Below are 21314 nucleotides of genomic sequence, written 5' to 3'. Positions count from 1 at the left end.
TGAGAACAATCAACGTTATACCACATTACAGATGGACAACATAATTAAAATGTCCAAATCAACAATGTTATTGGTGAAAATGAAAAATGTGTTTTTATTTTACAAAAAAACTAAACAGAATTTTGGCCAACCCAATATTAAGTCCTATTTCTACTGCACTCTTATTCTTCATATATACCACTGTGGGGCACACACAACTCAGTCTACTGGCCTGAGGAACTGCAGAAGTCACTACTCCGCAGTTACTACTCCGCTACTAGGAGCTGACTTTTCAGGGACCTATCAGATTTCACAAAGCGCTGGGCTCTTGCTCGCCTTAGGCATCTATGCGCAGGCGCAGGACTGCTCCCAGGCCAGACCAGAACTGCGCAGGCGTTCTAGTGAGCGCGGGGCAGTTGCTCTTCCGGCTGTGGGGGAAGGGAGCCTAGGTCGGTGTAGCCCCGGGGAGCGTGTGGTGCTGAGTCTGCGGGCCAGGGGGCTGCTGGTGCGCGGGCAGCGCTGCGCGGTGGCATTCTGTGCTCATGGACTTGCCCCTCCGGGAGGCACGCCCACAAGACAGTGCTGGGCAGGCCCCTCCCGACAGCCCGGCCCCTCACCGAGAGGATCTCGGCAGCAAGGTGAGTGAGGGAGGGAACGAGAAGGCCCGCAGGCTCGGGACCGGGCGCCGCCGGGTCCCTGAGATGGTGCACTGCGGCGGCAAGGCCGGGTCTCGGCTTGGCCCAGCCGCCTTGCTGCTTTTATTCTCAGCCCTGGACAGCTACAGTAAAGGGAGACCCCGAAACGTGCCCGAAAATTAGACCCAACTGGTAGTGGGCGGGGATTTGGTCGGCAGTGAAACTTGTGTAAGTTCCGCCCACCTGAGATCCGCTGCCGTTATTCTGAGAAAATGTGACCACCATCCGTCCAGTTGTCCGTCCCTGACGTCCACCGTGAAGTCCTGTCCATTCTGCTTCTGAAGCTCGTTTCACAAATGCGCCCTTGTCACCGTGCGCGCTCTTACCATCCCAACCAGCTGCCGCTGTCTGCCTGCTGTCCGGAGCCCTGCGGTGGCCTCCCGACTGACCGCCCCTCCGTCGTCATCTCCCTCCAGTCTCTTCTCCACGTTAGCCAGGGCAGTGATCCTAAACCCTCTGATTGTCCTTCCACCCAGAAGTGGGGAGAGGGAAGCCAATGGAATATAAATCTTAGCTGCCGTTGACAGGCAAGACCTGTGAAAGTATATTGGGGTTGGGGATGGTTCTATCCCTCCAGGTATTAAATGTCCTAGATTCTATGGTTGTGTCCGAAACCAATAGTTCTGTCTGGGGCAAGTCTCGAACCCCTCTGTATCAGTTTACTTGTTTGAAGTAAAGTGGAATGTGTGTATACCTGCCATTCCTAAAATGCATGGGAAAGCATTGATCAAAAACAGGTTTCGAGGTTGTGCAAATTCGGCCTCGGGATTCAGCTCAATACAGTCAGTTGCCACACTGACTGTTAACTGGGAAGACAAAGGGGTACACACTCGTGGGCGGGTTGCATTTTCAAACCGCATGCAGCCCACTCTGATTACCCTTGCACCAGAGCAAGCCACTTCTACTGATGTATGGCAGATACCTCAGGTATGTGGGGTGGACAGAGATTATAAATTTGGTTTTAGAAGCACTGGTAATACTGTGTAATTCGTCATGTTCACAAAAATAACTACCATTATTGAAAAGAGGGGGGAAAAACGTGTTTTCCACTTAGTTGAACCCTCTCCTACAATAAAAAGTGAAGCCTCCTGCAGCCATGCCAGCACGGTACTAGCCTTTGACATAGAGAAAGGAAGCAAAGATGGAAGGTGGTAGGTCTTTCTGACCCAGATGGGGCATTTAGTACTATCTGAATGTTCTGAATGGCCTCCCTGCACCATTTCGTACATAAATCGTGAAAAAGCATTGATATTTGGGGCAGGGGGAAGTAGCCCACCCCTCTGTCTGTTTGCTATTCTTTATTTTAAAAAGCTGACAAAACAAAATCACTGGAAGACTGGTACATATTGTCTCTGTTAAGTAAAGGATATAAGCCTTGTTTAGTAACTCCGATTCTTGCATGAATGCTGATTACCAATACCAGACCCTGGTCGGGCTGTCTAACACTTAGTGAGTCCACTCACTGCTTCTTCCTCCCACTTTTCCACACCTGCACCCTCACACACACTGCTGCTGACAAGAATCCTATGCACAGACTCATTTGGACAATGAGTACCTGAGTACATTGCTCGTTTTCCCATCTCTACTTTTAATGGGCCCCCATTTAACATACTTTGAGAACTTCTGATTTAAGAAGTTTTTCTTCATTTCAATAGATTAAAGAACAAAAAATTGTTGTGGATGAACTTTCTAACCTGAAGAAGAACAGGGTGAGTTACCAGAGTGATTATGAATCGTATGTGGGAGGGTTTGATTATATCTTATTAACTATATGCTAAAGTTACAAGAATTTTATATAAGATATAATATTTCAATATCTTTTTAAATTGCAAAAGCAAAGTCTCCAAGCTTTTATATAGAGAGATAATATATAGATAATATATAGATATATATTTAAATATAGATATATTTACCTTAATTTTTGTAGTTCAAGAGAAAATATAGATATATAGATACCTATATATTAATCATAGTTGATAATATTTTTCCTCATCATGTAAAATTCACATTACCTTTGAACCAAATGATATACTGATTCTACCATGATACCTTAGAACTGTAATAACTAATGGTATTTATTTTGTACTTAAATTTGATATTTTCTTTAAAAATAAATGAACTTTAAATACATTAAGAAAGAGAAAACAGTTTCTTTAAGTGAAAGTGGATAATTGTTAAAAAACAAGAAGGATTGCCCTGGCTGGTGTGGCTCAGTGGATTGAGTACCAGCCTGCGAACCAATGGGTCCGGGTTCAGTTCCCAGTCAAGGAACATGCCTAAGTTGCAGCCCAGGTCCCTGGTAGGGTGCATGTGAGAGGCAGCCACATACTGATGTTTCTGCCCTTCTCTTTCTCCTTCCCTTCCTCTCTCTCTATAAATAAATAAATAAATAAAATCTTTTAAAAAAGGATAAATTCTTTCCCCTCCCACTCCCATATTTTCTTACATAAATGTTCCAAATATGTAACATTGTTATTTAATGCCATTTTCATTAATATATTCATAAATAAGCAAACTACTGTTTCATGTGTACTTATACTGTCAAAAAATTATACTTTAAAGTTAAGGAAGAAATGACTTTGGACCCTTTATTTTACAGATTATTGATAACTGACAGGTTAGACACTTCTGATATTGTCACTTGTATAATATTAGAGGTTAAAGCACAATTGATACAGACTTTAAAGAGGGCAAATTGGCAGAATGTATCAAGACCTTAAAGGTATGTAACACTTCAACCCCTGCAGTTGCATTTACAGGAATTGATACTGAGGAAAGAAGTCATGGGAGTGCACAGACATTGTATAGGTTTACAATAGTTAAAAGTTGGTAACACCTTAAATATCTAAAACTTGAGAACTGACCAAACTGTAGTATGTTATACCCATACAGTAATGTTGTAAAAGAACACATTAATAAGAAAAAAGCTCTCAATATATTGTTCATTGATAAAAGCAAGTTATAAATCTGTACTTACAGAAGACTTTTTATTTGTTAAAGTAGTATTATGGTATTTGCAGAGAAAAAAGAGTTTCATATCAGTGTTAATGGTAACAGTAGCAGGATAATGGGTAACTTTTGTTTATCTTTATGCTAAGATACTGTTTTGAACTTGTGACTGAAGTTGAAGAATAGGTAATAATAGGGTTCAGAGTTTTGACATCGGCTGCTTTTTAGATCAAATCATAATATTAACCTAAATTATGTTTTGCAGAAAGTATATAAGCAGCAACAGAACAGCAACATTTTCTTTCTGGCTGACCGAACAGAAATGCTTTCTGAAAGCAAAAGTAAGTTTTTTTTGGTACATTATATAGAAATACACAGAAAGTTTTTTGTAGTCTCTCTGTAGAAATTCATGTTAGTACCTAAATTATACTATCTATATCAGACTGTTTTAATATATATCTAAAGATTGGGTGGTGGTATACTTGTTAATAAATCTAATCCAGTAGTTTGGTTTTCTTCAAGTTAACCTTCCAAACATGAGTTTATGGTAAAGGTGAAAATCAAATAAAAATACATAAGATGTGTTAGAAAGCACTAATTATTAAAGTGTGTTTTAGAGTTTGAGATAGATCTAGTATGAAAAACTATTCTATCACTTTCTGAAACCTTTGTGACTTTGCATGAACTACTTTGAGCCTCCAAAGTCTGTGGGGTTTAAATAAGATGGTATATGTAAAAGTGCACAGCCCAGTGCCTGGGCCAAAATAAGCATTTAATATACTGACACTATTTTCCTAAAAGATAAATATTCATATGAGAAGCCTGTTGTAAGTTATTATTTGCATGAATACACTGCATTATACTCAAATGGTTTGATCTTTTTTTTAAGATTTTATTTATTTATTTTTAGAGAGGGAAGGGAGGGAGAAAGAGAGAGAGAGAGAGAGAGAGAAAGAAAGAAACATCAATGTGCGGTTGCTGGGGGTTATGGCCCGCAACCCAGGCATGTACCCTGGCTGGGAATCGAACCTGGGACACTAAATGGTTTGGTCTTGGTAAATATGTTGTCCTGTGAATTACTAGGTAAAAGTGCAAGAATTTTTATTTTATTTAATATTCTTTTCTTATTTCCCCACAGATATATTGGATGAGCTAAGAAAAGAATACCAAGAAATAGAAAACTCAGAGAAGACCAAAATCAAGAAATAGTCAACTTGACTTCACATAACAATGTGTGGCATTTGTTGTTCTGTAAGCTTTTCTATTGAACATTTTTGCAAAGATTTGAAAGAGGATTTATTGTGTAATCTTAAACGACGGGGACCCAATAGTAGTAAACAGTTGTTAAAGTCTGATGTTAACTACCAGTGTTTATTCTCTGGTCATGTCCTTCACTTAAGAGGTGTTTTGACTGCCCAGCCTATGGAAGATGAAAGAGGTAATGTGTTCCTGTGGAATGGAGAAGTCTTTAGTGGGATAAAGGTTGAAGCTGAAGAGAATGATACTCAAGTAATGTTTAATTATCTTTCCTCTTGTAAGAATGAATCTGATATTTTGTCACTCTTCTCAGAAGTTCAAGGTCCTTGGTCTTTTATATATTATCAAGCATCTAGTCATCACTTATGGTTTGGTAGGGATTTTTTTGGTCGCCGTAGCTTGCTGTGGCATTTTAGTAATTTGGGCAAGACTTTCTGCCTCTCATCAGTTGGCACCCAAACATCTGAAGTGGCCAATCAATGGCAAGAAGTTCCAGCATCTGGAATTTTCAGAATCGATCTCAAATCTACTTCCATTTCCAAATCTGTGGTTTTAAAATTGTATCCGTGGAAGTACATCTCTAAGGAGAATGTTATCAAAGAATGTGTTGATAGCGTGACTCAAATTTCTGCAAACTTGCCAAAGTTTGTATCAGTGGTAGCAAATGAAGCCAAACTGTATCTAAAAGAACCTGTTGTTCCTTTAAATATGATGTTGCCACAAGCTTCATTTGATAGTCATTGCAGTAATATTTCCAACATCTCACCTACAAGAGAGATACTTCAGGTCTTTCTTACTGATGGACACATGAAAGAAGTAGTTCAGCAGTTCATTGATGTCCTGAGTATTGCAGTCAAGAGACGAGTTTTGTGTTTACATAGGGATGACTACCTGACACCAAGGGAAGTTTTGAAAACTTGTGATAGGAAAGCAAACGTTGGAATCCTGTTTTCTGGGGGTATTGATTCCATGGTTATTGCAACCCTTGCTGACCGTCACATTCCTTTAGATGAACCAATTGATCTTCTTAATGTGGCTTTCATGACTAAAGAAAAGACTGTACCAACTAGTTTTAACAAGAAAAGGAGAGAACAGAAAAATTGTGAAACTCCTGAAGAACCCTCTAAAAATGCTGCTGCTGCTGCTGCTAGTCCTGATAAACAATTCACTGCACCAGATCGAATCACGGGAAGAGCAGGTCTAAAGGAACTACAAACGGCTAACCCTTCCCGGATTTGGAATTTTGTTGAAATTAATGTTTCTGTGGAAGAACTGCAAAAATTAAGAACAGCTCGAATTTGCCACTTAGTTCAGCCCCTGGATACAGTGTTGGATGATAGTATCGGCTGTGCAGTCTGGTTTGCTTCTAGGGGAATTGGTTGCTTAGTGACCCAGGGTGAAGTGAAGTCCTATCAAAGCAATGCAAAGGTATGACAATATTTCCACTCAGAAGAATTCCTGAGACCTAATCTTGGTCCTTAAAGCTTTTAGCATTTAAGTTGTGAAAATATAGCATATTTTAATTGCATTTAAACTACAATACAATGTATATGACTTTGAAAATTGGGCACATTTTACTATTTTATGACTTTGCCTTGTGGATTTTCTCTGAAAATGTTATCTTTAAGGTTATAATTTTTTAAGCTTTACTTTCATCTTATTTTCTTTATGGTAGATAACATGTTTATATGGATTTCTTCAAACTTCTGTAGGTAGTTCTTACTGGTATTGGTGCAGATGAGCAACTTGCAGGTTATTCTCGTCATCGTGTCCGCTTTCAGACCCATGGGTTGGAAGGATTGAATAAGGAAATCAAGATGGAACTGGGTCGAATTTCTTCTAGAAATCTGGGTCGTGATGACAGAGTTATTGGTGATCATGGAAAAGAAGCAAGGTAACACCAATTCTCTGAGTGTTGTGTTATTTTATAAAAATAATAGACTATAAAAGGAAATTTTAGGTTCCTTTTTTCTTTAGAGACTGTTAAGTGAATAACTATAGCAACAGCAATATCATGGCTTTATATAGCAAACATAGATGGCAGGAAAGGAAGATGGGTCATTCAGTTTTAGAAAGAAGACGTGTTCAAGTAGGTCAATTTATTCAGTGGTAGTTTATTATTAGCATACAAGGGCAAGGAGTCCAAATAAGCTTTGTGGGATTTAGAACATCCTAATACGCCAACTCTGAGACTTCATTGTTTCTTGTTTGTGTTCTTTTCTTCCTTCCACTGAGCTATGGTTGCCTCTGCACCATTGTCATTCTTATGTTGCCCATTGTGACATGTAAAATTTTGACCATTGTGTCATGATTCTAATTTTCAAAATTACATTATAAAGAGATAATGCCACAATATAATGTCTATAAAATGTTACTCCTTTTGAAGGGTGTGTGTGTGTGTGTGTGTGAGAGAGAGAGAGAGAGAGAGAGAGAGAGAGAGACGTGGGGGGAGAAATTCAGTCTGTTATTTCAGCTAGGTCAAGGAAAAGGAATTTATTTTATTTAGTGAATGCATTTAATTCTGAAGGTTCCATGTGATACTATCAGGTAAAAATGCATATGAAAAATGTTTAAAACATTGGGATTTAACAAATATCATAGTGGCTAGATCTAAAAAATTTATTATGTACTTTTGCATGCACATTAACAGTAATCTATTGATTAGATTCTTAATCTAAATACTCTTTTACAGTTAATTCATTTTTATAAAATATTCCGTATAACAATTGCCTTTACCCTTCTCAGTCTCTCTACTTGAGCTAGAATCAAATACAATGAAACACAAACACTGCTGTAACTGTATTGCATTTTGAGGAACTGAGAGGAAAGAGAATGTTAAAGTACAGTATTTTAAACAGAAAAAAAACACAATTTTGTAGGAAAACAGGAAAGCCAAAAGTGCAGAGAGTTATTTTTAACATCTAATATTTTGTTCTGTTATATCAATTAAAATGGCTTAAATATAATTAAACTGTTTTAATACTTAAAGTTTAAGTTCAGGATTGTAGAGCCCTTCTGTATCCTTAAAGTTCAGTTTCTTAAGACATGATAAAAGACCAGATAGAAATTGAATAATTGACTTAAGACCATGCTTATTTAAGGCATCCTCGGACATCCTCAAACATATCTTGTGAAACCACTTGAAATTATTTCTTAATACCATAGGTCTAATTTAATTATTTATTGAGGCAAATTTTTGTAACAGACATACTAAAATTATGTATTATGAAATATTTTTATGTGATTAAAGATTAGCTACAAAACTGTGTAAATAACCAGAATATTTTGACTTTTTATTTTTTTAAAGATTGTATTTATTTTGAGAGAGAGGGGGAGGGAAAGAGAGAGGGAAAGAGACATCAATGTGTGGTTGTACCCCCCCCCAACCAGGAACCTGGCCCACAAACCAGGTATGTGCCCTGACTGGGAATTGAACTGGCAACCCTTTGGTTTGCAGGCCTGTACTCAGTCCACTAAGCTATACCAGCCAGGGCTGAAGAATATTTTTAATTGAAGAAAATAGTATCTTGAGAAATTAATTTTATATGTAAATTATAACATTGAATAAAATGTAAACGTACATATAAGAAGTAATTATAACATTGATTTTATATTTATAGTGTTTCTATTTATTTATTTTAGATTTCCTTTTCTGGATGAAAATGTTGTCTCCTTTCTAAATTCCCTACCAGTTTGGGAAAAGGCAAATTTAACTTTACCCCGTGGAATTGGTGAAAAACTAATTTTGCGTCTTGCAGCAGTGGAACTCGGTCTTACAGCCTCTGCTCTTCTGCCAAAACGGGCCATGCAGTTTGGATCAAGGATTGCAAAAATGGAAAAGAATAATGAAAAGGCATCTGACAAATGTGGAAGACTCCAAGTCATTTCCTTAGAAAACCTTTCTGTTGAAAATGATATTAAAACATAATATTTCACAATGTAATAACATTTGCTAAGTAATAATTATATAAAAATAAAACGCTGCTGTTCTATTGTATAATGTAGTCATTTTAAAATTCATTATGTGAATTTTTACTTAACTATACAACTTAATATAACCAATTTAGTCATATTGACAGCCTACAGAAAGAATGATTACACTTGAATGAACAACTTTGGTATTTTAAACTGTGCTATTAACATTGTTTTCAACTCTGACATGGTTCATGTTCCACCAGCAACAACAGAAGGCAGTTTTTACTGACTCTTTTCATCATGGTAGCTACATCCAAAAAGCACTCAGTTTGTTGTCAGGGTCATGGCTTACATGGGACCCTATTTGACAAGTGAGAGAACTAAGGTTTAGAGAAGCTAAACTATTTGCTTGAGGTTCATGCTCCTGACCAATACTTGGTGCTTCTGTTACAGTTCCTTAGGCAACTCATTTCCCACTCTGAGAACATTTGAAGACTATTTTAAACATTCTCTTGTCTCATAAATCTCTGCCTCCCTCTCTTTGCCTCATTCTCAGCTTATGACCTGGGCTTTTCACAGAGAGATCAGTCATCAAGCCAAGAATGGCCTCCACTTTCCAACAGCAAAACTGATGCACCTGTAGGTACACCTGTCCTTTTCTCCCTTTGTACCATTGGGAAAGGAAATGTGACAGTCCACCCATCAAAAGGCTATGCCTCCACATGTTCTCTATCTCAGTCCTTCCTGCTTTTCAGGAACCTTATACTCTCTCCAGCATCTTGAGCCTCTTTGCTATAGGATCTTTCCTATCATTATTTAAATATTGCAGTCTATACCAATTTAAAATGCACGTCTCGAGTCCTTCATCTTCCTCTATTTTATCATCTGCTTCTCATCCACACTCGCCCTCTCCACCTTTTCACCTGATTCACTCAACTCCACTCTAACCTGACATCCACCCACATTATTCAGCTATGATCACCATGCTAAGACCACTGCTAGGGATCTATCCCCAATTAGGGCTGCCATGCTTTCTGAATATGGAAATGCTTTGATTCTTTGAGTCATGAAAGAAATATTAAGGTACATTTAGGACAGAATTGTCAAAGACTTTCATATGCCCTGAATTGATTCCCTGGTGAATGCAATGTTTAAACCAGATTTAAATATTACCTGAAATAGCTTTCATCTCTACCTAAAAGCAAACAACTTCCAAGTATCTGGTACTGAGTGCTAATTTGACATTGCTCATATTGGGAGTGGGTAACTTAAGAGGTTTGCCCAGCAGCCTAGAGTAGACTATATTAATTTTTATAATAATTCAGTTCAGTACTAAAAACAGCTATCGTATATGTAATGCCTAATCAATTGAACTAAGGAATCTCCAGGTCATCTGCTTTAGCAGGATACTTTATGCGTGTTTGTTTTGGTTTGTTTTTTTCTGTAGTTCCCAGAGGGTCTGATTGTTTACAGACTTGGTAATTAATTCCATAAACATGGGGATAAAGTTCTATGTTAATCCTTAAATGAATAATCTTTCTGAAGGTTTGAGACACTTGGAACAAACCATATGAGTGTCTGAATAGGAAACATTTTATGTAGAGGAATTTACATGTATTATTTCCTACTTCATAACTGCAAACAGAAATCTCTCAAAAGCCATGATTTTTGACATCCCCTTTCCCAGCCCATGGTCTTGGTTAGCTTTCCTTCCTGTGCTGTCCATACATTTGTTATCTGTCACACTGTTTAAAGAAACCTATACAATCATCCATGGGGCTTGGAATCTGCCCTGTGTTCCAGGTTCTCCAATTTCCAACGCAGTGCCTGGCTCATAATCGGTTCATAAATGTCCAAGAATGATGATGGAGGTGGGATTCCAACTTAGGAACTACCTTAGAGCCTGATGCTGTCGCCTCTGCCACTCTTTGTTTTCTTCACTGAGACAAATAGTGAAGGTAGAAGAAAGTAATAGGCCAGGTAACCAGAACATGAGGAGTAGCTGAGTTTTAAAGAGGGGGTGGGGTAGAATGGGGGTGATGCACTTATATGGGAGGAATCTGCAGTCATCAGTGGTGCCCCGGGTGCGAGGACCAATGGCTCTGACCCCTGTGCGGGAGGCTGGGTGGAAGGGCTTCCAGAGCAGGGTGGCCACACAAGTGAGCAGGCCTCCTGATGGTGGATTCCCACCCAAAGAGAAGCCATTCCTGCTGATCACTGTCTCCGGCCCCCAGGAATATCCTGAGGACCCGTGTGGATGCAGTTTCCCTCTTCAGGACAAGAAAACAATCATTTCAAAGTAGGTTTCCACACTTTCTCTCATCCTTTCCCCTTTCCCTTCTCCGTGTGGGTATTGGACTTGCTTATGGACAGACCTGTGTGGGTATTGGACTTGCTTATGGACAGACCTGGGCAGGTCCTGATTCTGAAGGTGTGAAACCTTAGGCACACTCTGTGACCTTCTTAGTTTCCATTTCCATCTACACAGTGACGGTACTTACTCTCTGAGCCGAGTTCTCAGAATGCCCTGATGGCATCAGCATCACCTCTAAGCTTTTCAGAAATGCAAATTCTCTGGCCCCACTCCAACCAACTGAATCATAAACTCTAGGGTAGGGTCCAGAAATCTGTTTTATCAAGTCCCAGGGGTGATTTCAATGCAGGCTAAATTTTGAGAACCACTTTTAAAAAAAGGGGGGAGACAAATAATACTGGTATGAAGAGTTAAACAAATGGTAGATATTCAGTAAATAGTGGTTATGATCATTCTTATTCCAGAAACAGAGAAGTAGTTAGTTAGTTACACAGAAACAAAGTTAAGCAGGCAATTCTTTCCTTGCCTTTTCTTTTAAGCAGATCTTCATGTTCTTGCTTTTAAAAATTAAAATAAAAAATAAGCATATGCCACTCCAACAAAAAATAGCTATGCAACATTAGCTTCTCATATATAAACTTACATTTCTTTTTGACATTCTTATTAACATCTTTTGACTTCTTTACAAAAGCAGAACATGACTAATGTTAAAGGTCTTACTATTTTAATTGTTTTAATTCAAATTATAACTTTTTCATGCTGCAATTGGTTTAAGATTGAAAAGTGTAATAGCCCTGGCTGATGTAGCTCAGTGGATTGAGCGCAGGCTGTGAACCAAAGGGTTGCCAGTTCAGTTCCCAGTCATGGCACATGCCTGGATTGTGTGTCAGGTCCCCAGTAGGAGGTGTGTAAGAGGCAACCACACATTGATATTTCTCTCCCTCTCGTTCTTCCCTTCCCCTCTTTCTAAAAATAAACAGATAAAATCTTTTAAAAAAGAAAAGTGTAATAGGTCTACCACATGACCCAGCAATTCTACTTCTGGGTATTTATCTGAAGAACATGAAAACACTATCTTGAAAAGATATATGCACCCTCATATTTATTGCAGCATTATTTACTGTAGACAAGATATGCAAACAATCTGTGTCCAGCAACACATGGAATATTATTTAGCAATAAAAAAGAATGAAATCTTGCCACTGTGACAACATAGATGGACCTAGAGAATGTTATGCTAACTGAGGTAAATCAGAGAGAGAAATAGAAATGCTGTATGATTTTTACTTATGTATAGAATATAAACAAACACAATAGAAACAAACTCACAGATACAGGGAACAAATGGATAGTTGCCAGAGGAGAGAGGGGTGGGAGAATAGGTGACAAAGATGAAGGAGGAATAAGAGGTACAAACTTTCAGTTTTAAAATAAATAAGTCACATGGATGTAACGTACAGCACAGGAAATATAGCCAATAATATAATAACTCTGTACAGTGACAGAAGGTTACTGGTCATATGGTGATCATGTTGTACGGTTTATCAATGTAGAATCACTATGCTGTACACCAGAAACTAATATAATATGGTATGTCAACTATAATTTTATTGCTCATTTTTTCTTTTTATTTATTATAGAAAATTCAAAAAGGACACACCAGAATTAATGAAAAATGTTAAAACTGCCCAAAAAAGGATTACCTAGATTTGATCAAAGTCAGGATGAAGAAACCTACCTGGAAAATTTAGCAGTACAGAGAAATGCTTCTGCTTTTTTTGAAAAATATGATCGGAGTGAAGTACAAGAGTTGCTAACTACTGCACTAGTTAGCTGGTTGTCTGGTAAAGAAGATGTCCGCTATCAACTGGACATCCCGGGTGGAATTATGAGTCAAATGAATAATGTTGCCTTCAGCACTGCAATCCTGCTGACTCCTGTGGACCCTACTGCCCTCTTAGACTATAGAGAAGTCCATCAGATCATAAGGGAGTTGGCTGTTGGGATTTATTGCTTAAATCAAATTCCTTCAATTAGTTTAGAAGCTAATTATGATCAGAGTTCTTCTTGTCAATTACCTCCAGCTTATTATGATACCAGAATTGGTCAAATTTTGATCAACATTGACTACATGCTGAAAGCACTGTGGCATGGAATATACATGCCCAAAGAAAAGCGAGTCAGATTCTCCGAATTGTGGCGGACCATCATGGACATTGATCCAGATGGAAAGCCTCAAACAAATAAAGATATTTTTGCAGAGTTTAGTTCAGCAGGTAAGAGAATTTAATACATTTTATTTTTATTAGAAGCCATTTTAAAAAATTGTGTGTGTGAGTGAAAGATTTTTTTAATTGAAATGTATTTGGGTGATGTTGGTTCACAAAACCATACAAGTTTTAATTGTACAACTCAACAAAACATCATCCGTACACTACATCATGTGTTCAACACCCAAAGCAAAGTCTCTGTCCCCATCTATCCCCCTTTGCCCACCTCCACTCCCTCCACCCCTCTTCTGGCTATCACCACACCTTTTTCTTCATCCATGTGATACGTAGATAGATAGATAGATAGATGGATAATAGATAGATGATAGGTAATAGACATATATATTTTTTCTTAATCTCTTCACATTCTGTCATTCAGCCCCCCCAACCCGCCTCCACTCTTAACAACTTTCAGTCTGCTCCACGTAACCATGCCTCTGTTCTATTGTGTTCGTCAACTTACTTTGTTCATTAGATTCCACATGTAAGTGGAATCATATGGTATTTGTCTATCTGGCTTATTTCAATCAGCATAATAATCTCCAGGTCCATCCATGCTGTCATAAAAGGTAATTTATCTATGGCTCAGTTTTAGGTATTTAGCCACATTTCTTAGAAGATATTTTTTAAAGCCAAAGAATCCTTTCAATAAAATTTTAATTTTTCAGTGTCACCAAAAGTTATGTTTTAAGTGAAACAGCTTGCCTCTCTCATCTTAATCTCTGGTTTCTGCAGAGCAGACCAGATTTCAAAAACCTGATAGAAGATTTTCAGTTTATACTTTTTTGTCTTACAGAGCCTATGTAGGAAAATCCACAATAAAACCAAGGATAGAGGGAGTGCAGTGAGAAAAACCTTCAAAATGATTACCAGATTTGTTAGCTATCCACACTGCCATTTTTATAAACCTCCAAAATGAATGATCTAGGAATTGAAATTAAGGATAAATAACGTGTATCAGCAGTCCAAGCTTTGGTATTTTAGTAGCATTTCGTTTCATGAGTATTTATCTTTGATTTACCTAAGTTTTAAATTCCTCTCTTCTCATGGTCATAATTCTCCACTGCCTGTATGTAAACAATAGATGCCACTAAATCCTGGTGCATCTCTTTCCCATATTTAGGTTTTTATTGAAGTTTTAAAAAGATTTTTCCCCCACGCTCCCTTTGCAGCAGACCATGTGGAATGGGGAGTAAAGCGGGAAATGTGTGACGCTGTTTCCAACAGCTTTCATTGATCAAATATATTTAATCATTTTCTATATAAATTGCTGTAGTTTCATCCCTGGAATAAAGCCCACTTGATATTGCTGGGTCCAGTTTACTAATATTTTATTGAGGATTTTAGCATTTATTTTCATCAAGAATATTGGCCTATAATTTTCTTTGTAGTGTCCTTATCTGGTTTTGGAATTAGGATGATGCTGGCTTTGTAAAATGAACTTGGGAATCTTCCCTCCACTTGAATTTTTTGGGATAGTTTGAGAAGGATAGAGGTTAGCTCTTCTTTGAACATTTAGTAAAATTCACCTTTGAAGTCATCCTGTCCAAGAGTTTTGTTTGTTGGAAGTTTTTTTGATTGCTGCTTTGATTTCCTTAGTTGTAACCAGTCTGTTCAGATTGTTTCTTCCTAATTCAGTTTTGGAAAATTGTATGTGTCTAGAAATTTATGTATTTCTTCTAGATTGTTTAATTTGTTGGCATATAGTGTTCATAATATTTAATGCAGTCAATATGGTAAATTAGTTTCATGGAATTGTTTTCTTATTTTTCCCTTCTTTGTCAATTGATAGCTAAGTCAAAAGGTATATGTGTATGAACAAAATATACATATATGTTTGTAAATGACTCTAGTTTGATTTACTCACATTATAAATATTCATTGAGCTTTTATTTCTTGCTGAGACACAAAAATAAGTCTGATGTCAAGAACAAATAAACAGTAAGCCTAAGTAAGCTCCATGAAAAAAGGGCCATTATCTACCTTGTTTACCCCTGAATGTTTAATGCCTAAAACTGCCTGACACATTGTAAGCACCAACAAATGTTTGTTAAATTGCATTAAATGAATTGAGTCAGCTCGCTTAATGAAAGGTTGTTGCACATCCTGAGAGATTAAGTCTAGCCTGGCTGTCCCAGGGGCATTAAATAATTGTGAACTCAGGGAACAGCCCCTCATCCAGGGTGTCGTCCTCCTATTTCTGTCTCAATGACTGATTCTTCTCTGGGCACTTTCTTCTCTCCAAAACATATCCTCCCATTCTCGGCTGTCACTCTCTCCTCCATTTCATTCTTCCACCTCCTTTCCCCACTCCCCTCCCTCTCTCCTCTCCCCTTCCCATCCCCTCCCCTCTTTCTTCTGGCGGTGCTATCTGGGAAAGGCAGTCCCAGGTTCTCACTGCTCCATGAAAGTACTATGCCATGAAAGTCCTTATACTATGACCAGTCCTTGGGTGCTTTCAATTTCTGAGTCTGTCTGTGGTGACAGTTGACTTGTTCCCACCCACTCCAACCCAGGAAGTTTTAGAGGTATCAACAGTGCTCTGACTCATATGTAGATTTTGTAAAACTGTCAGCAACACTTTAATTTCTTTATAAACTCTCAATAATTTATTTTACTAACTTTGGCAAAAACGAGAGAAATCATAATGGCCATTAAAAAATCCAAGAATATTGTGGAAAGATAGATAAATAGATAGAAAGAATTTGAGGGGAAAAAAGAAAAAAGAAAGAGGAGCACATTAATGTATCATTTACACTTAAGGTTCATGTGTTACAGTCAAACTTCACACTTTACTGAAAGTTGTATCTTATGGTTCTAAGCTGTTTTCTCAAGCTTAGATTAAGGATAACACTATAAATGCAACTATCCTATCTTTATTTTATTTTTTAAATTTTATTTTTCAATTACAGTTTACATTCAGTATTATTTGTATTACTCTCTAGTGTACAGCATAGTGGTTAGATAATCACATACTTTACAAAGTGTTCCCCCCTATATTTTTAATGCCCCCCCTGACATCTTACATAGTTATTACAGTAACATTAACTATATTCCCTATGCTGTACTTTACATCCCTGTGACTCTTTTGTAACACTATTTTGTACTTCTTAATCCTTTCATAAATGCAATTATGGAAAGACATTACTGACAAGAAGGTCCTTAATTTCTTCATAAATGGAAGAAAATGTAACAGGAAATTTGTCACTTATAATTAAAATCAAGTTTTAATTCTTATTTGATTTATCATGGTTAAGCAGGAAAGTTACTGATTGCATATGTTTATCCCCTGTTACGAGCAAAAACAAGACTATGTAATACAGTGCTGGAAAAGCAAATTACCCTATTAGCCCAAGTGAGACACTGATTTCCTGTCTAAAGGAAGATAACATTTTCTTGTTCTTCCATATTTTCCCCAATTTAAAGTTGAAACTTACATTATTGTTTCCATGGTGTTGTGTTTCTGTTCCTTTAAGGAGAATGGAAATCTACCATTTTTAATTCTACATATTTCCATCTTTCTTTACTCTGCTTAGTTCCCACTCATCTGTCTGTTTTTCACCTTTAACAATTTTACTAGCATTTTATTACCCCCTTACTGTCATGTTAGTAGGATTTCAAGATGAAACCCTGGGTTTAATCTGCTGTATTTATCTAGAAGCTAAGTAGGAAGCTTTCTTGACCTAAAATTTTTCTTTTCTTTTTCACTGTGAAGGTTTGATTGATATTACAGAGGATCCAGACTTTAATGGAATCTATGATGAAGACATGAATGAAGACCCAACATATAACTCCAATTGCCCTGAGGAAAAAGCTGTATTTATGAAACATGCTGAAAATATTATGCTAAAGCTGACATTCAGTACCACAGAAGTTCAACAGTGTGAAAATGTTTTTATTTTTGAAACAACCTATTGGCTCACTAATGCTATAAAGTGTAGTCAGGATTGTCTTGATATTTGTACCTACCAGAGACTACAGCAAAGGTTATACCTTCAAAAAAAGGTCATTCAAAAACACTTTGAGAAGAAAAAGGAAATCAGAAGAGGGATAGGATACCTAAAGTTAATATGTTTTCTGATTCCATTTCTACTGAATTTAAAAAAGAAAATGAAAGTTCCATATTTAAGTAGTCTGCTTCAGCCTTTTTCAGGTACCACCAAAAGTCAAATATAAAATATAGATATATATTAAATTTATATTTAAATTTAATTTTGTTTTAATATGTAACCCAGGCATATAACCTAGCTGTTGCCTATTAGAAAGAAAAAACAAGCTTTAATGTGTCCAAAGTAATTGAATATACTTGGTATTTGTACATAGTACTTGGTATATATAATTGGTACACAATCGGTATATGAAACAATTATAAAAGCTATTGAAAGTCTTAAAACAAATTCTGAGAAATTGGGAAATACACCATCTTTATGATGGGACACCACTGTGGACATATCATATGTTACCCAAATTACTCTGTAAAGTCAGTGTGCCCTTCACAAAGTTCCTATCTTATTTTTCACGTAAGTTTATAAATTGATTCAGAAATTAATATAAACCACTAAAGGATCATGAATGGTCTTACTTTGCAGAAAAAGAGATGGGAACATATTTGAAATGTTTAATATATGGCCCTGTAATTAACAATAGGGCAATGTAAGAGAACAGAGAGCTGAAACAGGACCATGTGCATGTGGCATCTGGCAGGACTGCAATGCAAACTACTCCACCCACCCAAAATAGCACACAATTTACATGTTTTCATGGGACCCGAGCATGTGGGCTTTCTATTCAGATGACAAATTTGCAGTAGAAATTTTGCAAATCCCATGAAAATTTGTGTCATGAGGACTCAAATGGTAAAGATTATCCATATCTGTGAACTATTTAAAAATGGGTTCACGACAATACTCGTCTGGGGTGGGGGTAAAGGGATGGTGCATGTGCGGAACTAAGAGGGTCTTGCTTAAAGAGGATGTCAGCTCTATCTGTAATGTTTCATTACTTAGATTATTGAAGCCAAATATGTTAGTAGTTAACAGTTAATTCCAGGTGGTGGGTGTAGGGTGTAATAGTATTCTTTGTGCTCTTCTATATGTGTCTTTTACATTTTTCCAAATGCATTGTATACTTTATATTGATGAAATCATATTTTGCTAACAAGTCAAAATATTGAACAAACCTAATCCTTACTGAGATTTTAGAAAATTATATTTTTTCAATTAAATGTTTTATGTGTAGTTTTATTACTTTCCAGGAAAGTGGGCTGGTTATTTTTGTAATGTGAGAGATACCCCTTTATTTCTTTTTAATGTCGCTTTTCAGCTAAACTAACTCAGGTAAATTTTTGTTTACTTAATCAAAGTTTCTCTAAGGAACAAGGTTTCAAATCTTTCTGATATTTGGAGGTAAGATCTTACTTTTGAGCTCACACATAGAAATCATTAAGCAGAAGAATGTTTTGACTATTCTTTTGGAATATCTGCAATAAAACTACAGAAAATGCCTAAAATGTATGACATAAATATATTATAATATTTAAAATCTACACCTAAGAGCATAAATAATTTTGTAGACTACAATTGCCAAATTTTTCAGTTCATGTGGATTTTTCACTTTGTTTATATAAATGAGAATCTAGACTTCCAAAATATGATTGTCTATATGCTGCTTTTCATTGTTTAAATAAAAGTTTGTTTTCATTTTTGGAGATGACAAGGTCAAGACAGAGCGAGAATTGCCTCCATTTATTTACGGGAAAGATTTTAAATGCCAGAATTTTCACTACACAGAGGATCAGTATTTTCATGTTCATGGAGGAATTGAATTTGATATCACCACCTCTTCAATTGAGAATGCTTTGGAAGATTTTAAGGTTTAAATTATTATTGTTCCTGACATGGTTTGTCATTTCACACCTCTTTTATGCTGTTTTCCATTCAGAAACAGTCTCTGTTGGTACAGACACTAGGCAGCTCTCCATATGACTATCTTCCCAACTCACTAATTTTTTTCATACATTATGTTATGCACATGAATTAAGTGCCCTCAAATAGTTAACCAAAACTGTAGTAGAAATCCCTGACCACTCACTACATGTTCTATCTTCCTCAAAGATTAGTATTGTAATGGAGATTCTCTAGAGTTTGGGAATAATCATTCTTCATCTGGGATGTAGTATAAACACTACACATTTCAGCTGTCATTGCTTTTCAACTTTTTCTATATTTCTTTTCTTTTGCATTTTTTTCTTCATTCTCAAAGTAGGGATCTGATACATGCAGTTATTATTAGGGTCTGGGAGGGATATTATATTTTTAAAAATTGTCATTTACATGTATAAAATTTCATCTAAAAGACATCATAATTGTGTAATTTGTTTAAAGATATGTTTCTACTAACATTATATTTTAGAACAATTTAGAAAAAATAAAGAATTGTGCTGCTAATACATTTGTAGAAGATTCAGGATACAAAGAACATTACTCAATACCAGTCATGGAGCTAAATGGAAAAAGGTAAGGAGCTTTCAGTAATTATTCACAGCAGCCACCACTTGTTGAAAGCAGAAAACTGGAAAGTGTCAAAATTCAAAGGCTAACTTAAAAGCTAAGATGGAGATCTCAGAATAATAATGACCCCAATGAATGACATATAAACTCAACAAAGTATTAAATGTTATATCTATTATTTCCTGAACTTTGATACATTCTGTGAAATAGTCCTCAGAGATGGTAATTATAATTAACACAATCTGATCCATATGGCTCCTTAATATTCTAGAGCTTATCACCACTGTGGTTTGAAAGCTTTCTGAATAGGATTCAGGATACCTGCTCCTTGATGTCAGAGGCTGGAGTCAGGCAAGTCTATGTTGATGAAGGTGGCACCTCCATATGTTGGGACCCCCGGATAAAGTGACAAGGACCACCAACAGCCTGGGCAGTGTATTTGTAAGGTGCGGGTGAAGACAGCCTTTAGCTTCCTGTGGTCTAGTTTCCTTTTGTTGGAGAGGATGGTGGATAAGAAGAATGACAAGCTCAAATAAATGTGAACAAGTCCTCAGACATTCCTACATCTGTACAGAGATCTAGGACAATATTAAGAAAACTGGGATTGAACTAAAGGTCAAGGAAGAGGATATTAGCCTCTGACTAGTTTGTAACAGAGTGTTTCCCTAAGACCTTCTTTTAATTGACCCATGGGGCCCAGCTTTCTGAGCACAGTCACCGACTCGCTTCTCTAAAAATGTGCACAATGGAACAAACTCCTCAGCACCCTTCGGAGAAATGATAGCCACTAAGCAGTAAAGTGAACAGCCATAGGAAGGGGTTGACCACTGTCAAGAATACAGTATTTACAGCAATAAGTATTTTCATTTAAAGCAGAAACCCAGGTAACAGGGAGAGGCTTCCCATTGGCAGAGGTGCTCACCACAGGAATCTTGGGATGGGAAAACGTGTATCATGGGCAAAAGTAGAGCAAGGCCACCATCTTCTTTCACCTGTGATAATAAGCAATCCCAGAGAAAAGAGTCACTCAAAATTTTGTTACTTTTCCATTCCAGATTGATAGGGGCTAAGGCTTTGTCCACCTATGCCTCAAGGACCTGGCGGGTTGGGGGTTTCTCTAGTCCACTGCTACAACAAAGTAAAAGTCAAGCAGCCACTACCCAGTCATCATTCCAGGTCAGACTCAAAGCAAACTCTTGAGAAAGCAAAGGGAGCAATAATAAGATTAAAAGCGTTAATATATAAATTTGTGACAGGAGAGTAAGCGGATGGTTAAAAGGTAAGCCTAGAATTCCTTCAAGGAAGCGTTAGGGCTTCCAATGAGTTTTAGACGATGCCCCCCAGTCACTGGCATGGGAAGTGCAGAGTCAATTGGAAGGAAGGGCCAATACGGAAAAGACACTTGTTATTAGAAAGACTTGATTTG

General features: G+C 37.1%; 3 protein-coding genes across 3 annotated transcripts in view; all 3 read left to right on the top strand.

Annotated features, from left to right (window-relative positions):
• Window positions 1-407: 407 nt before the first annotated feature.
• Window positions 408-5965, top strand: ASDURF (ASNSD1 upstream reading frame). The gene is made up of 5 exons (XM_028509207.2): window positions 408-617; window positions 2330-2383; window positions 3889-3964; window positions 4762-5132; window positions 5890-5965. Exons 1-4 carry the CDS (start codon window positions 522-524, stop codon window positions 4830-4832), a joined length of 297 nt encoding a protein of 98 aa, XP_028365008.1. The 5' UTR covers window positions 408-521; the 3' UTR covers window positions 4833-5132; window positions 5890-5965.
• Window positions 4829-8877, top strand: ASNSD1 (asparagine synthetase domain containing 1). The gene is made up of 3 exons (XM_028509206.2): window positions 4829-6308; window positions 6593-6774; window positions 8523-8877. The coding sequence occupies exons 1-3, from the start codon at window positions 4854-4856 to the stop codon at window positions 8806-8808; spliced, it is 1923 nt and encodes a 640-aa protein (XP_028365007.1). The 5' UTR covers window positions 4829-4853; the 3' UTR covers window positions 8809-8877.
• Window positions 8878-8975: 98 nt separating this feature from the next.
• The window catches only part of ANKAR (ankyrin and armadillo repeat containing), a 64495-nt gene continuing 52156 nt past the window's right edge, over window positions 8976-21314 (top strand). The window contains exons 1-6 of the mRNA XM_028510684.2: window positions 8976-9434; window positions 10963-11094; window positions 12750-13385; window positions 17095-17532; window positions 19088-19251; window positions 19791-19894. Coding sequence (XP_028366485.1) covers window positions 12785-13385; window positions 17095-17532; window positions 19088-19251; window positions 19791-19894 — 1307 coding nt within the window. The 5' untranslated portion in view covers window positions 8976-9434; window positions 10963-11094; window positions 12750-12784. The remainder of the gene's footprint in view (window positions 9435-10962; window positions 11095-12749; window positions 13386-17094; window positions 17533-19087; window positions 19252-19790; window positions 19895-21314) is intronic.

The sequence above is a fragment of the Phyllostomus discolor genome, chromosome 4 (genome assembly GCF_004126475.2).
Source record: "Phyllostomus discolor isolate MPI-MPIP mPhyDis1 chromosome 4, mPhyDis1.pri.v3, whole genome shotgun sequence".
In the NCBI taxonomy this organism is placed as follows: Eukaryota; Metazoa; Chordata; class Mammalia; order Chiroptera; family Phyllostomidae; genus Phyllostomus; species Phyllostomus discolor.
This window is presented reverse-complemented; position numbering and strand designations above follow the sequence as displayed.